Source organism: Eimeria maxima, genomic scaffold, assembly GCF_000499605.1.
Source record: "Eimeria maxima Weybridge genomic scaffold, Emw_scaff44, whole genome shotgun sequence".
NCBI lineage: Eukaryota > Apicomplexa > Conoidasida > Eucoccidiorida > Eimeriidae > Eimeria > Eimeria maxima.
In genome coordinates this window covers 43,270-56,826 of record NW_013563856.1, presented here as the reverse complement: position 1 = coordinate 56,826, position 13,557 = coordinate 43,270, and the positions used below count along the sequence as shown (strand labels likewise).

Genomic DNA, 13,557 nt, shown 5'->3' with positions numbered 1-13,557 from the left:
TGCTTGAGAGGCGCAACAGGAGAGGTGTAGCTATGCCTGTAAAACCATTCCCTTCTTCTTTTGTAATTCCCATCGAGCTGATCGCAAAAGACAATATACTGCCGCTTGCGGCAAAGAGAAGCACTCCTCTTCCCCTTAGGAACTGCCATCCTGCTGCTGCTGCTGTGTTATTGCCGTTGCTGCTGTTGCTATTATTGATGTAACTCCTGCTGCTGCTGTTGTTGCTGCTGTTGTTGGCGTTGCTGATATTGTCCCCGTCCCTGCTGTTACTGTTGCAGTCGCCGCTGCTGCTCTTGCAGTCGCTGCTGCTGCTGAGAGTGCAGCAACAACAACGACAACTACAAACCCGCCTGCCGCTCCAGCAGCAAGGCTAAAATAAGCGGCAACTACCACCGCAGCAGCAGCAAATTGCTGGATGTGGGTATTGCTGCAACTGCAGCACGTAGCAGCAGCGGGTGTATATGCGGCTCTGAAGGGTTCAGCGAAAGAATAAAGTGAATTCATCTAAAAAGAAACAAAATATACCTTCCCAACGAACGCAAAGGCTGCAAGAAGAGCAGCGGCTGCCATTAGGCTCCTGGGGGGGCCCCACCACAGCTGCAGCAGCAGCGACAGCAGCAGCGGCGGGAGGACGAGCAGCTGCTCAGGAAAGGGAAGCGACCTTTGCGAATCAAATAGAAGCATAATAAAACAACATACAACTTGTGCAGTTAAGGCTTAAATTTAAATATATTAGTATACTATTCTTTGTCAACTGGAGACACACGGGAGACCTTCAGTGGCGCCTCCCCAGCAGCCGACAGCTGTGCTTCTCGTGTGCGGCGTACATGCACCTGAATGACACTGCCCCTGTCTTCCTTCACTTTCATTATTTATTGTTTCATTCTTATTTTTATTGGCTCAGCACACGCATGCATGCTTTCAAAGAAGGTGCACATACACTCAAACAGCCTCGCACCTTCCCACGCGGCCCAGTGGACCACCCTCTCCTTTTCCCCTTTTATGTGATTCCCCCTTTTCAAGATTGACTTCCCTGAATTAGACTGCTTATTTACACTCAAATTTCTGGGGAAAAGCAGGGATTGACCCCGCTGCACACGTGGAAACGCATACCGCTTCTCTAGCAGCAGCAACAGCAGAAGAAGCAGCGGAAGCCGCGATATAGACGGCAGCGACAATAGTAACAGCAAGAGAAGGAAAGCAGGGATATCAACACCATCAGTAGACGCACCTGACGGGACACGTGCAAGAACCACAGTCGCTGCTGCTGCTGCAGCAGCTGCATCAGCAACAGCTGCATCGGCAAGAGCTGCAGCAGCAATAGCTGAAACAACAACACCTGCAAGAGTATCAACTACAAGACCAGCAAAACCAACTGCAGTAATAACTGCAGCACCCGCAGCAACAGCAGCAGGAAGCGGTGCAGCAAAATGAAAGGTTCCCGCAATGGTTATGCTGCTGTTGCTGAGGGGCCAAAGCCCCATGCAATGTTCAGGTGTATTGTGGCTGTGCTGCTGACGATTGCTGCTGCAGCAGGAGCTGCAGCAAGACACATTCCCGTAGTGCGGCAGTGCTGCTTGCGACGACGTGCAGCCGCTGGGGCGGGGACAGATGCAGGAGACAGTGCAGCAGCAGCAGCAGAAAATATGGAAGAAGGTGCAGTTTCTCTTAGGGATATTCGCAGCAAAGATAAATTCTCAAACCAAGGCATCTCTATGCAGTCAGAATAAGCTGCTTCTGCTGTTGCGGTTGCTGCAGCTGTTGCTATTTGCTGCGTTGCTGTTGTAAATTTTTGTTGTTGGTTTGTTCGTTGTTGTTGTTGTCTTTCTTCTTGTTTTGCTGCTTTTGCTTGCTATTGTATTTGTTGCTGGTGCTGCTTCTGCAACTTCTTCTGTTCTGGCGGCTTCTGCTGTTATTCGCACAGTTGTTGCAGACGCTGCAACCACTGACGCTGCTGCTCTCGTTGGTGGTGCTATTGCTTTTGCTACTGGTGCTGCTGTGCATTTTGCTGTTATGTGGGTGAGTGTATGTATCAGCAGTCAGGCCAGCAGCAAGCCTGTGGGACTAGCATCCTTCTAGTGTGGGTTGTACGTACACCGCAGGACCCAATCTGAGGGGTTATCGATAAAGAAACTTGTTATTGATGGAAAAGGGATTGCACTTGCAACCACTCCAATAGATCAGGACAAGTGCTTATTCGGTAAGACGGCCTGTTTAGTTTAGGTTTTACAGCTTGTGGCCTTTCCATCATTGCCAGGAACAAGGTGCTTTTGGGGCCAGTGCAGCAGCAGGAGCAGCGTAAGACAGTACAGCAGCAGCAGCAGCAATGCCCAGTGTAACAGCAGCAGCGATCCAAGCAGCAGCCGCGTCAGGCAGAAACAGCAGTATCCAGTGCTGCATGCAGTAGATTATCCTGCTAAAGTTAATAGCCTGCGGCTCTGCGCGTCTTTATTTCCTGTTTAATACTTTTAATTTGTTTTATTTCTAGCTTTTATTGTATCTTCTTTGTCCTTGTCTCTCTGCTTGCGTTTTTATTTTTTAGAAGTTTTGGTCTTGAACCCCGGAAGTATCGCCGTTGGCGTTTGCCGCTTTCCTCAGCCAGAAGAGTTTTCTTCTTTTTCCATTCTCAGCAGCAAGGACAGATGGTCCGCGACAATGCACTAGGGGCTATTAGGCTTTCGGGTTTAGTGTTCAGGGTTAAGGGTTGAAAATCCACAGTCTTGGTGCTTCGGTTGATACCATATTGTCGAGGGTTTAGGGTTTGCGTGCAGCTGGATGGCTTCTCTTGGTGGTGAGGAGGGACCAGCAATTGAGGCCGGCGATGTAATAGTAAGTTGTCAATTGATTCTACTCCTAGGGTTTAGGGTTTAGGGCTTGGGGTTTAACCGATTTGTTTTGTTAGCTCTTAGACTTCCGCCTTTCTGTGGCTGTGTAAATGGCTGGGTATACTGGCCCCAACCACAAACACTGAACCCTGGCTAGCAAGGGTTTGCATTTTCGGGTGTAGGGCTGCTAGACTTTTATGGTTTATCGTATCTCAGTTTGCTTGTTTTCGTATTTCCTGTGCGTTTACGGATTTCCATGTTTTCTGTTGTGTTATTCCGAAGATCTGCATTCTTATTTGGCATTTCGTTCTTCCTCATTGTTCTTGCGTGTTTCCGCTTCATCACTGTCAAATTTCTGTTCCTTTGTATAGTTGATTTTCATGTTCTGCATAGTCGCATTGTTTTTTCCTGCATTTTCGAGCAGGGCTGCGCAGTGGATCAATCGGACACTCCTGCCCGCGTTGCTTTCTTCTTGAACGGTATTTGTCTCTCGGCGTCCGCGAAGTCAGGTTAGAAGAGCGCACAACAAACCATGATTAATATAAGTGCAACAAATTAGTGAAGCAAGCGAAATTAATGCGGTATCAAAGAAAGATAGTTCAAAAAGAACCAAACAAATACAGCAACGGTGAAATGCAGCATACAGAGTGGAAGGGCCAGTGGCAGCCGTATCTTGGTATCTGTTTATTTGGGCAAACATCACAAATATATTGCTGTTTACGGTATTTATATTACTTAAGCGTTTTTTACTCGCATTGGGGGGTCTGTTGCCTTCTACAGGTATTCGAGGAGAGGTTTGGCCTGCGGTGTTCATTACAGACGGTGCATGTGTTGAGGTAAGAGAGGCATGCTGGCTTTGTAAAAATTAAAAATGCTGTTATTTCGGAGATAAAATAAGAACATTTAGTTAATCAGATGGAAAAAGTTGGGCCATTTGCCTCAAAACAAAATTGAACGCTAGACCTCAGGGTTTAGGGTTTAGGGTTTAGGGTTTTCCTCTGTGCCTGTGATTTCCAGTTCGCATTCTCTGGCGAACGTTTGCGTTACTTGGGGATGCTTCGAGAGAGGGGTTATAAGCCCTTAATGGCCAGTCGAAACCTGCTCTAAAGGATTCGGGTTTGGGCTGTACGCACACTGGAGCTGAAGCACAAATCGCTCTAATGATATACACTCTAGTTGAACAATCAGTTTATCTCTATGTCCGCAGTGTTGTATACATAAAGACAGTGGCGCTGGAGTCTGCATAGATCTGTGGCTCCTTCCTTCTTGCCCATTTGCATCTCCATGCAGCTTTTGCTGCATCGCCAAGCAAAACCTGGCTGAATTAAAATGTCAAATGCAGCACACAAGAAAGACCTGCAGCAGCTAAACAGCAGCAGCAACGGCACGACCGAATTAGTTAGTTAGTTATATATTTTTATACAGGTTCCATCGTTTGTGGCGTAGGGTTCACGGTTTAGTCTGAGAGCTTAGCTACTTAGGAGTCTACAGTTGACGTGCTTAGAACTGACGTTACATTGTTTCATCGTATACGAGACAGACTACCAGGGGCTGTGTCATGATGGGAAAATACGGGCAGTAGCATGCGTCCTTAGTACTGCTTTCAGCAGGATATCGGTTGCTCAGGGCTTTTCCTAATACACTGCAAATGGATTTCTAACGATTAGTTTTGCTTCCGTTGAAATAATTTGTTCTACTATTGAGCGTTGAAATCCGAGAAAGCGGAAACCTTTCTGATCCCCCTGCACTCGAGTGTGTGTTGTCGGCGTGACCGTTTGTCATTTTTCACCAAAATTACGAGAGTTCTGTTATCTTTGCTTTATGGTCCATAATATATTTGTTGAATTGATATTATGGGGAGTTAATCAGAAGAATACAACGGCACGCCGCAGTGGAAATCAGCTGCTCGTGTCAGGGACAGCTGTAATGAAGGAAACGTGCGATTTCTGCTCAAAAGAGTTGAACTGGAGGCATTTAGATCGATTAAAATAAATCTAATGCATCTGCAAATTTAAATACCTGTTGAGTTCAGGAATTGTTAAACCCAAGACAACCAAAATGTAACAAGAACCAGTGGTTCGGCTATCCGATATTGGGTTGGGTCACTTGCACCCGCCGACACTCCCGGCGGTCATTGACGCAGTGTTGCGTTTTTCGGGGTTTTGTTGATCTAAATTGATCAGTATTTCTTTTTTTCTCGAGTTTGTCTCGCAATTACTTCGACCTCCCTATTGCCGAATTCCTGCCAAACTTGAGGCAGAATTAAGTACCCGTTTCCCCGTCGTTCAGTTGACTGACCTCGTCGCAGCATTCACTGAAAATATTCCCATTTACTCAGCCTCTTCACTTCACCTTTTCTTTGTTTTGGCTTTTCGCAATAATTTGGGACTCATCAAAGAAAATATTCTCCCAATATACCCCCAAAGAGGGGTACCAAGGGCTGCAGGTATAACCGAGGTTTGTCGCCGTTTTTTGTAAGGCTTATATTGCTCTGCAAATCTTTTCTTGTTTTGTACCGTTTTATTGTTTGTGTTTGGCTTAATTGATTTCCTCCTCTCCTTTTCCTTCTTGAAATCCATTTCGCTCCATTATCACCTTTTCCCTTCGCCCGTGGGCTCGATCCTTCGCCAGGTCTCTAGTTCATATCCTCTTGAACTTCCACCACGAGAAGAATAAGAGGGTTTAGGCAGAGAGAAAAGGCAAATAAACCCTTGAAATGCAACAGCTCGGCAGACAGTCCGCTTCCTACGCAGCAGCTTTCCCCGCCCTCTCGGAGGTATATAACCTCACTACAATTCTCGAACCAGAAGACGAAGCAAGCGGTCGAATTGCAACAAACAGCAGCAACAGCAGCAGCATCAAAACTAGCGAGTCTGTTGCTGTGCCTGCAGGGACAGCCCAAACAGGACAGCCTTTGGCCCCTTCGGACGATATCTTGACAGCACCCTCTGGCAGCAACCAGAAGCTGCAGCCTGTACAGGAAGCAGACAGCAGCAGCGAAAGCAGCAGCAGCAACGGCAGCGGGAGCAGCGACAGCAACAGCGGAGGAAACCCTAACGGTGGATCTGCAGAGACATCAGCGAATTGCCTGTCTTCTTTTATTCGCCCTCCCAACCTGCGCTATGCTCATTCGCCCGACACTTTTAGGCCAGCAGTTGCTGCTGAACGGCCTCTCCGAAACCCTTCTAAGGCCATTCGTCAGCAGCAGCAGCACCATCACAAGCATCAGCACACGCAGCAGCAGCCGCATCAGCACCAGTCTCCTCCTTGTACACCTCCGCAGAGGCGCTGCAGACCTTCTAATGGTCCTCGACCTCCTGTTGAGTTGCCCGTGAGTCCATTTGTATTTCAGAGACAAATTCCAACACCGCCGCTGCCACCTCCGCCTGCTGCGGAGAGCAACCCGAGGCAGCAACAACATCAGCAACAGCAGCACCAGCAGCAGCAGCAGCAATACCAGCAGCACTCGCAGCAGCAGCCGCTCCAGCATCAGCAGCAGCATCAGCATCAGCAACAGCAATTGCAGGTACAGCAGGCTCAGCAGCAGCATCAGCCGGGTTTATTGCAACAGCAACAGCAGCAACGCGCAGCTGTTCGACAGCAGCGTCAGCAGCAGGGTGCACATATGTGTGCTCCTGCTGCTGCTTTAAGAAAGGCAGGTGCAGGTGCTCATTACCTGCAACAGTTGGAGTTGGTGCAGGGTTGTGGGTCTCGGAAGAGTTTTGCTTCTGCATCTGCTGCATCTGGTGGTGCTGCTGGTTGTTCTGGCACTGTTGCCGGTGCTGCTGCTGGTGGTGCTGGTGGTGGTGCTGGTGGTTCTTCCTGCTGTACCGTGCCGGGTGTACTGAGCAGCAGCCCTGCAGACGCTTGCCGCCGTCTGCCGTATCCCCTGAACAGTCTGTGTCTGCTGCCTCTTGCAGACAATACATTTAGAGCCGTCAACAGGGGCTACCAACGGGAACTGCAGCGCCAAAGAGTAGCAGGGGTAGATGTATGGAGGTTGTCAGGTGGGTGTATTTTACCGCGGCTGGAGGGCTCAGCCCTTTGCTGCTGTCTAGTCGAGGGAGGCCCCAGAGCCCTGCAGAGTCTGCAAGAGGCCTTGCTAAGCTGCGTACAGTTCCTGTATCGAGAAGGCATCAAGCCGTTTGCAGGGGAAATAGCCCATCAGCTGCGTAAACGTACTGAAGCAGCCGCGTGGCTGCCTTCTGAGGTCGTAGGGCTTGCTATGACGACCCCAGAAGTGTTTGCTAAGATAGAAAGAAGAGTAAAGGGAGAAGACGGATGGGTTGTTCTCTTGAAGAAACAAAAAGAACCGCCAGAGTTCAAAGGATTTGTAGACACCCGAGCCAAAGACAACGTCTACTCCCAAGAACAGTGGATAGAGTTCAACAAGTAAAACACTGCAGCCATCAGCTCATGCATGCATGCGGATAGCAGAGTTTCTGTATATTGGCTGTCTTCTCTGCCACCTGCACTGCCACTACGTAGCTAGCCCTTAACTTCCACCTTCTGCATGCTGCAGAGAAAAGGAAGACTAACGGATATTCAGGGTTTGCCGGCTTTGTTGTGAATGTCTGTGTTTCTTGCTTTCTTCTCTTAAGCATATTTTGAAACCTTGTTATTCAACTGTAGCACATTGCCACTGCTTTTAATGTTATGTTGCACTTGGATTTGTTGATATGCTTCTCCTGCCTGTGCTGCCTGCGTGCCTTCTGCTTGCGTGACTGCAGTTACTTTATAGAGAAGCTGCGCCAGGGAAGCAGCACGTCTCTGTCTTCTTTTTCCGAAGGCCGATATGCCTTGGCCGAGCACCTGCGGGAAGAAGTCCCCGCATTCAAGAAGATGCGTCTCGCCCACCTAATTAGGATGATTCAACTTGCTTCTTGGAGTCGTGTGCTCACATACAGAGATAAAGCGCTTATTCCCGTTGCTGCCTGCCCTGCAGCAGCAAAAGAATTCCTCCAGAGACACTGCCCCGATCCCAGTGGAGACCGAGCAGCCGCCGCCGCAGCAGCAACTGCTCACCTGCTGCGGGTGCTGAAACGCATAGTTGACGGAGAGCCCTTAGGGATTTTCTTAGCCCAACTTAAGGATCTGATACGCTGGTCGACGCACGAGCGGCTGGATGCAGGGGTGTACGGGCATCCTAAGCTGCAGGATCTGCTGCTATCGGAGCCCTTCTCCCTTTTCTACCGCCTCTACACCCCAGAGGGAAACGAACACTGCACGTATGTTCAGTCCAAGCAGTATCTGCTGCCAAGGGGAGCTGTGCTACATAAGAAAGCAACAGTTGTATGGAGGCACAAAGAATGCCCCATGGGCTTCCAGCCCTCTCCCCTCAACGGCAGCCGCATCTGGCAGTTCAAAGCCCTCATCCCCATTGAACCTCAGCAAGAAGAAGAACAGCCCAACCACAACCAAACAAAACCATGGAGTCAAGTGCAACTCCAACAAATGCAAATGCAACAGCAGCAGCACCAGCACCAGCAGCAGGGGATAAGTTCTCTTGGTCCGTGGTGGCAGGCAGACGCACAAGACCCGAACGTCCCCTCTCCAGAACTCCTCTCCGAACAGCAGCAGCACCACTACCAGCAGCAGCAGACACCGCTGCAACGCCATCTGCAACAGCAAGGATGTGGGACCAGCACCTTCAGTGGCAGCGGTAGCACCAGCAGCGGATTTATGCGCGACGGCGATTGGGCAGAGCAGGAGGCATTCAACTTTGAATCAGAAAGAAGAAGCGAAAACATCCACTGCCTCTCTCCTCCGTACAACAACCGAATATCGAAAGTAGCAAGAAAAGGAGCTGCTGCTGCTGCTGCAGACAAAATGCAGCCAGCAACTGCAACACGCATGCCGCCCCCGCCACAACAATACCTTCAGCAGCAGCAACAGCAGCAGCAATTCAACGGTTGGCAAAGCGGCCGGCGATGTATGCTTCCCTTTGAAGCAGCAAACTGGCAGCAGCATCAGGAGCAGCAAGAGCAACAGCACTTGCACCAGCAGCTGCAGGGGGATTCTGTTGTTAGCAGCTGCTGGGGAGACAGCAGCAGCGACTGCCCTCTGAGCATCGAACACTCAGTGCTACAACTCGTTCAAGAAAGCCCAGCCCGACCATGTGGTGATCGGCTCCCACAGCAGCAGCAGTTCCTGCAGCTGCAGCTTCTGCAGCAGCAACAACAGCAACATGAGCAGCACCAACAGCAACAACAACAACAGCGAGAACAGCACCAACAGCAGCAACAACAGCAGCGAGAAAAACAACAGCAGCAGGAACAGCAGCTGCAGCAGCAACAGCAGCAACAACAACAGCAACAGCAACAACGGCAGCAGCAGCAGCAGCAACAGCGGCACCAGCAGCAACAACAGCAACAGCAGCAGCAACAGCAACAGCAACAACAGCAGCAACAACGAAATCATAAGCAGCAGCAAGGATTTGCATCAAGAGGCGAGTTTTATGCTGAATCAGTGGGGGACGTAGCACCTACAGCAGCACTAGCTGCTGCTATCGGCGCAGGGGCAGTAGCAGTAGCAGGAGGAAACCAGCAACGAGCTGGCTGCAGCAGCCGCTGTGTGGATTATTGCCTCTCAGAGTATCTAAAGAAGGAAGGAGACGCCACAGCAGCAGCAGCAGCAGCAGCAGAACGGTTTACTCCAAGTTCCTGCGGGGACGGCATGACAGCAACGGCCCCACAGTCTCCAAGCGCCTCTTCACAAGAAAAAGAGAGAAGAGAGGACAAAGTGCAGCAAAGAGAAGGAGAAGTGAGCAACCCCAACAAGTTTAGTGTGCCTCCTCTTGGCCAGCAGCAGCAGCAGCAGCAGCAGCAGCGGAAACAGCAGCAGCAACAGGAACAGCAGAAAGACGGGACATCTGTCTTCCTACAGCCTGGTAAGTTGACAGCTACAGGGAGTGCCTCTACACAGACGAAGGCGCAGTTTATAAAGGGAAAGCAGCAGCAAATAGAGCAGCAGGAGGAGAAGCAGCAGCAGCCTCAGGGGCATGAGCAACTGGTGGAAGGCACGGAGCAGCAGCAGGAGCAGCAAGAGCATCAGATGCTGCTGCAGCAGGAGCAATTTGAGCAGCAGCAGGAGCCTCTTCCTGGTTTAAGGTTTCTATGGGGTCACCCTGTTACTCTTTTTGCTTCTAATCTGCATAATGCTGCAGCAGCAGATCTTCCTTTTCTTCCTCTTTGCTGCGATAGCTCCCCAAGGGAAATATAATATGACAATAGAGAGGCACATTTATTTTATTGTATATATATTTATATATATAAAAGTATATATAAATATAAATATATAAATAAATTAATATATACATACATTTATTTATTATTTATTAAGAAAAAAATAATGCCCTGACGGCGTTTCTTCTTTTTGCACGTTCTTAACCCCCCTACAAGAAGAATGTAGTTTTGTGGGTTTTGCTGCGTGCCTAAGGGCAGCAGATGTTTGTTTTCTTGGCTGTCTATATATATTTATTTATTTATTTATTTATTGTTTATTTATTTATTTATTTATTTAGTTTTTTTTTTTGTTTCTTTGTACGATTTAGTTGTATTGTATATTACCAGAAAATATTTAGTCTATACTTGTTTTTATATTATAATATATTTATTGCAATTGTTATTAAATATATAATTGGTGTTCTTTTTGTACTTTATTATATGTTTATTTCCTTTCCCCTTAGACATCTGCTGATTAACGCGCTACATAGGCAGGAAGAAAAAGAGAGAGGCGTTGCTGCCTCTTTTGTTTAGGAGAGGGAGAGGCGTTGCTGCCTCTCTTGTTTATTTTATTTGTTCTAAAGGAACAAATAAAAATAAACAACATATGACATGTAAGGGAAAGAAAAACAAAAAAAAAATATTTTATTTATTTACTTTATAGGAAAATTGCTAAAAGGATTTTTCTTGTTGCTAAGCATACTGCAGGGGTTTATATGTTAGCAGATAAATAATATAAAAGAAATAGAAACAGAAAGTGTGCAACAGAGTAGCAGGATAAACAGGGAGAGAAAAATAAACAAAAGAGCAGAGGCGAAGCGATGGAGGGAGATGCGCGCATTATAGAATTGTGCAAAAGGAGCTAGTAGAATACAAATTACTGCATATTTAAGAATACAAGCCAAGATAAACCAGCAAAATAAATTATACAACAAAATTTAATCTAAAATAATTGTAAAAAATAAAACAAATAAGGAAAGTTGATTAGGATAAATGGCAGGAAAACAGTCGTAGCATGCATCCCCTAGGCGGCACGTGCAGCCACGTACACGGATGTCACAGGGAAGTTATAGTAAAAAATGCACAAATAGGGAAGAAAAATAAATAAATAAGCAAATAAATGAATAAATGAATTAAAACAATCAATATTTTATTGTAAACAAGGACAAAACGGAGGAAAAGACCCAGTAGAGGCTAAAGACTACAAAACCTAAGCAAGTAATTAGCCACCGAGCATAGCGTGTCGAGGTATAAAGCAAACAAATAGCGAAGAAATTAAAAAAATTAACAAAATTGAATTTAAATAATTGAATTATTTGATTTAATTATTTAATTTTTCTCATTATACAAATTGTATGTTTTATGCCGTCATCTTCTTCTTCTTCCGGGCCCCCAGCACGGGGGCCCCCCTGTGGGGGCCCCTAGGTAAGCATTGCGTCAAGAGAGTCAATTGAAATGGTTGTTGTTCAACAAAAAGAACAAAAAGGGAATTAATAAATTATTTAATTTAAATAATATTCTTTTAATTTGTATTTGTAGGTCTGTGGGAGTTGTTTTTTGTTCTTTTTCTCGATACATTATATGTATTTGAAGGGCTGTTATACCCATCATTGTTATTTTTCTGTGTATTTCTTTGTTTTGTTGTTGATATATTGTCTGAAATTTTTTAATTATACATTTAAATAATACTAAATAAATGAATTCTTCAAAAGAAGATGCATATTCCCCTGCTGGCGGCTCCGAAAGCAGCAGCAGCAGTAGCAGCAGCAGTAGCAGTAGCAGCAGCAATGGTGAGGGTAATTGTACTCTATTGCTGCTAAGAACACCACGTAATTTACTTGTAGGTTTAGACATGGCACAATGGCGAGTAGGAGAGAAATTTAGAGGAGTAAGAGGAATTGATTATGGTTGTCATTTTCTTCATTGGACAGAGGAAGCGGAGTCTGTTTCTTCCTCTACTACTACTACTACTACTAACAACAACAACAACAACAGCAGCAGCAGCAATAATAATAATAATAATAATAATAATAATAATAATAATAATAATAATAATAATAATACAAAAGAGGGAATAAAAGATACATCTGGTGGTTGTACATATACACGTATGCGTGTAGAGGAGGCAATAGGTAGTACAGGACAAAGAGGGGAATTTATATATTTTACCCCTAATAATAATATAATAATACGTGAATGGTCTTGTTCTCTTAGACGTTATTTACCTATAGGAGAAGAAGAGAATATACGTTATATAATAGGAGTAAATAATGGTGATTTTTTTCTTTATTTAGGTATATATCCTCAACAAATGAGGAAACAATGGAGGGAATTAACAAATAATATTTCTTCTTCTTGTGTAAGAAGAGTAGAGCCAATAGGTAAATGTCTACAGGCACAAGGAATGCCATTAACTAAACAAGAACAACAATATATAGATCAGCATACATATAATAATAATAATAATAATAATAATAATAATAAAAAGAATAAATATAAACAGCAGCAGCAGCAGCAGCAGCAGCAGCAGCAGCAGCAGCAGCAGCAGCAGCAGCAGCAGCAGCAGCAGGGAGAGATTGGTTATGGTGATATAAAGAGGATGGATGATGAGGATGAGGAAGAAGGAGCAGCAGGAGGAGGAAGAGGAGCAGCAGCAGCAGCAGCAGAGGAGGAGAAGGAAGAAAAAGCAAGAGAATTAAGAGAAGCAGCAGAAGCAGCTGCATGCAAGATGTATTATATGGATATAAGTGCAGCAAAAACATGTGCAGTAAGAGCAGCAAGAGCAGCAGCAGCAGCAGCACGTAATAAAGGTATAAAAGATGAATTAATAATAGCAGCAACAGCAGCAAAAGAATTAACATATCATTGTATAGATAAAACAGATACTTTATTACAATTAGCTGCCTATACACCCGAAGGTATACAGGATATATTAGGGGAAATACAAATGTCTTTTCTTTCTCTTGTTCTTGCTCATCATTTTCCTTCTTTATTACATTGGAGGGAACTTATACAATTATTATCTAATGCAGAGAGGGCTGTATACTTATTACCAGGTAATTTATCTATTTATTTATTTATTTATTTATTTATTTATTTATTTATTTATTTATTTATTTATTTATTTTTATTGTTTTGTTTAGGGTTAGCGTTATCCTTTATTTGTTTTTTTATATCTTTTCTTTATTCTTTATTTTTGTGTATTTGTTGCTGTTTATGTTGTCTATTATTGTCTATTATTATTATTTATATTATTTATATTATTTATATTATTTATATTATTTATATTATTTATATTATTTATATAATTGTTAATAACATTAATAATTGTGTATATTGTGTATAACAGTTATAATATTATAAAAATAATTAATAATAATTAAATATGATTATAGTAATAATAAATATACATTAATAATAAATAAAATAAAATAAAATAAATAAATAAATAAATAAATAAAATAAATAAATAAAATAAATAAATAATTTTTTTTTTTTTTTTTTTTTTA

The 13,557-nt window shown here is 44.6% G+C and overlaps 2 protein-coding genes across 2 annotated transcripts; both read left to right on the top strand.

The window, feature by feature from the left end:
* Positions 1 to 1,430: 1,430 nt before the first annotated feature.
* On the top strand, positions 1,431 to 3,932 carry EMWEY_00007370 (hypothetical protein, conserved; the record flags this gene model as incomplete). The annotated part of the gene is made up of 7 exons (XM_013478470.1): positions 1,431 to 1,720; positions 2,103 to 2,200; positions 2,543 to 2,645; positions 2,772 to 2,829; positions 3,250 to 3,334; positions 3,606 to 3,661; positions 3,843 to 3,932. The coding sequence occupies 7 exons, from the start codon at positions 1,431 to 1,433 to the stop codon at positions 3,930 to 3,932; spliced, it is 780 nt and encodes a 259-aa protein (XP_013333924.1).
* Positions 3,933 to 5,541: 1,609 nt separating this feature from the next.
* Positions 5,542 to 10,046, top strand: EMWEY_00007360 (hypothetical protein, conserved; the record flags this gene model as incomplete). The annotated part of the gene is made up of 2 exons (XM_013478469.1): positions 5,542 to 7,217; positions 7,556 to 10,046. 2 exons carry the CDS (start codon positions 5,542 to 5,544, stop codon positions 10,044 to 10,046), a joined length of 4,167 nt encoding a protein of 1,388 aa, XP_013333923.1.
* Between the last annotated feature and the right edge of the window lie 3,511 nt (positions 10,047 to 13,557).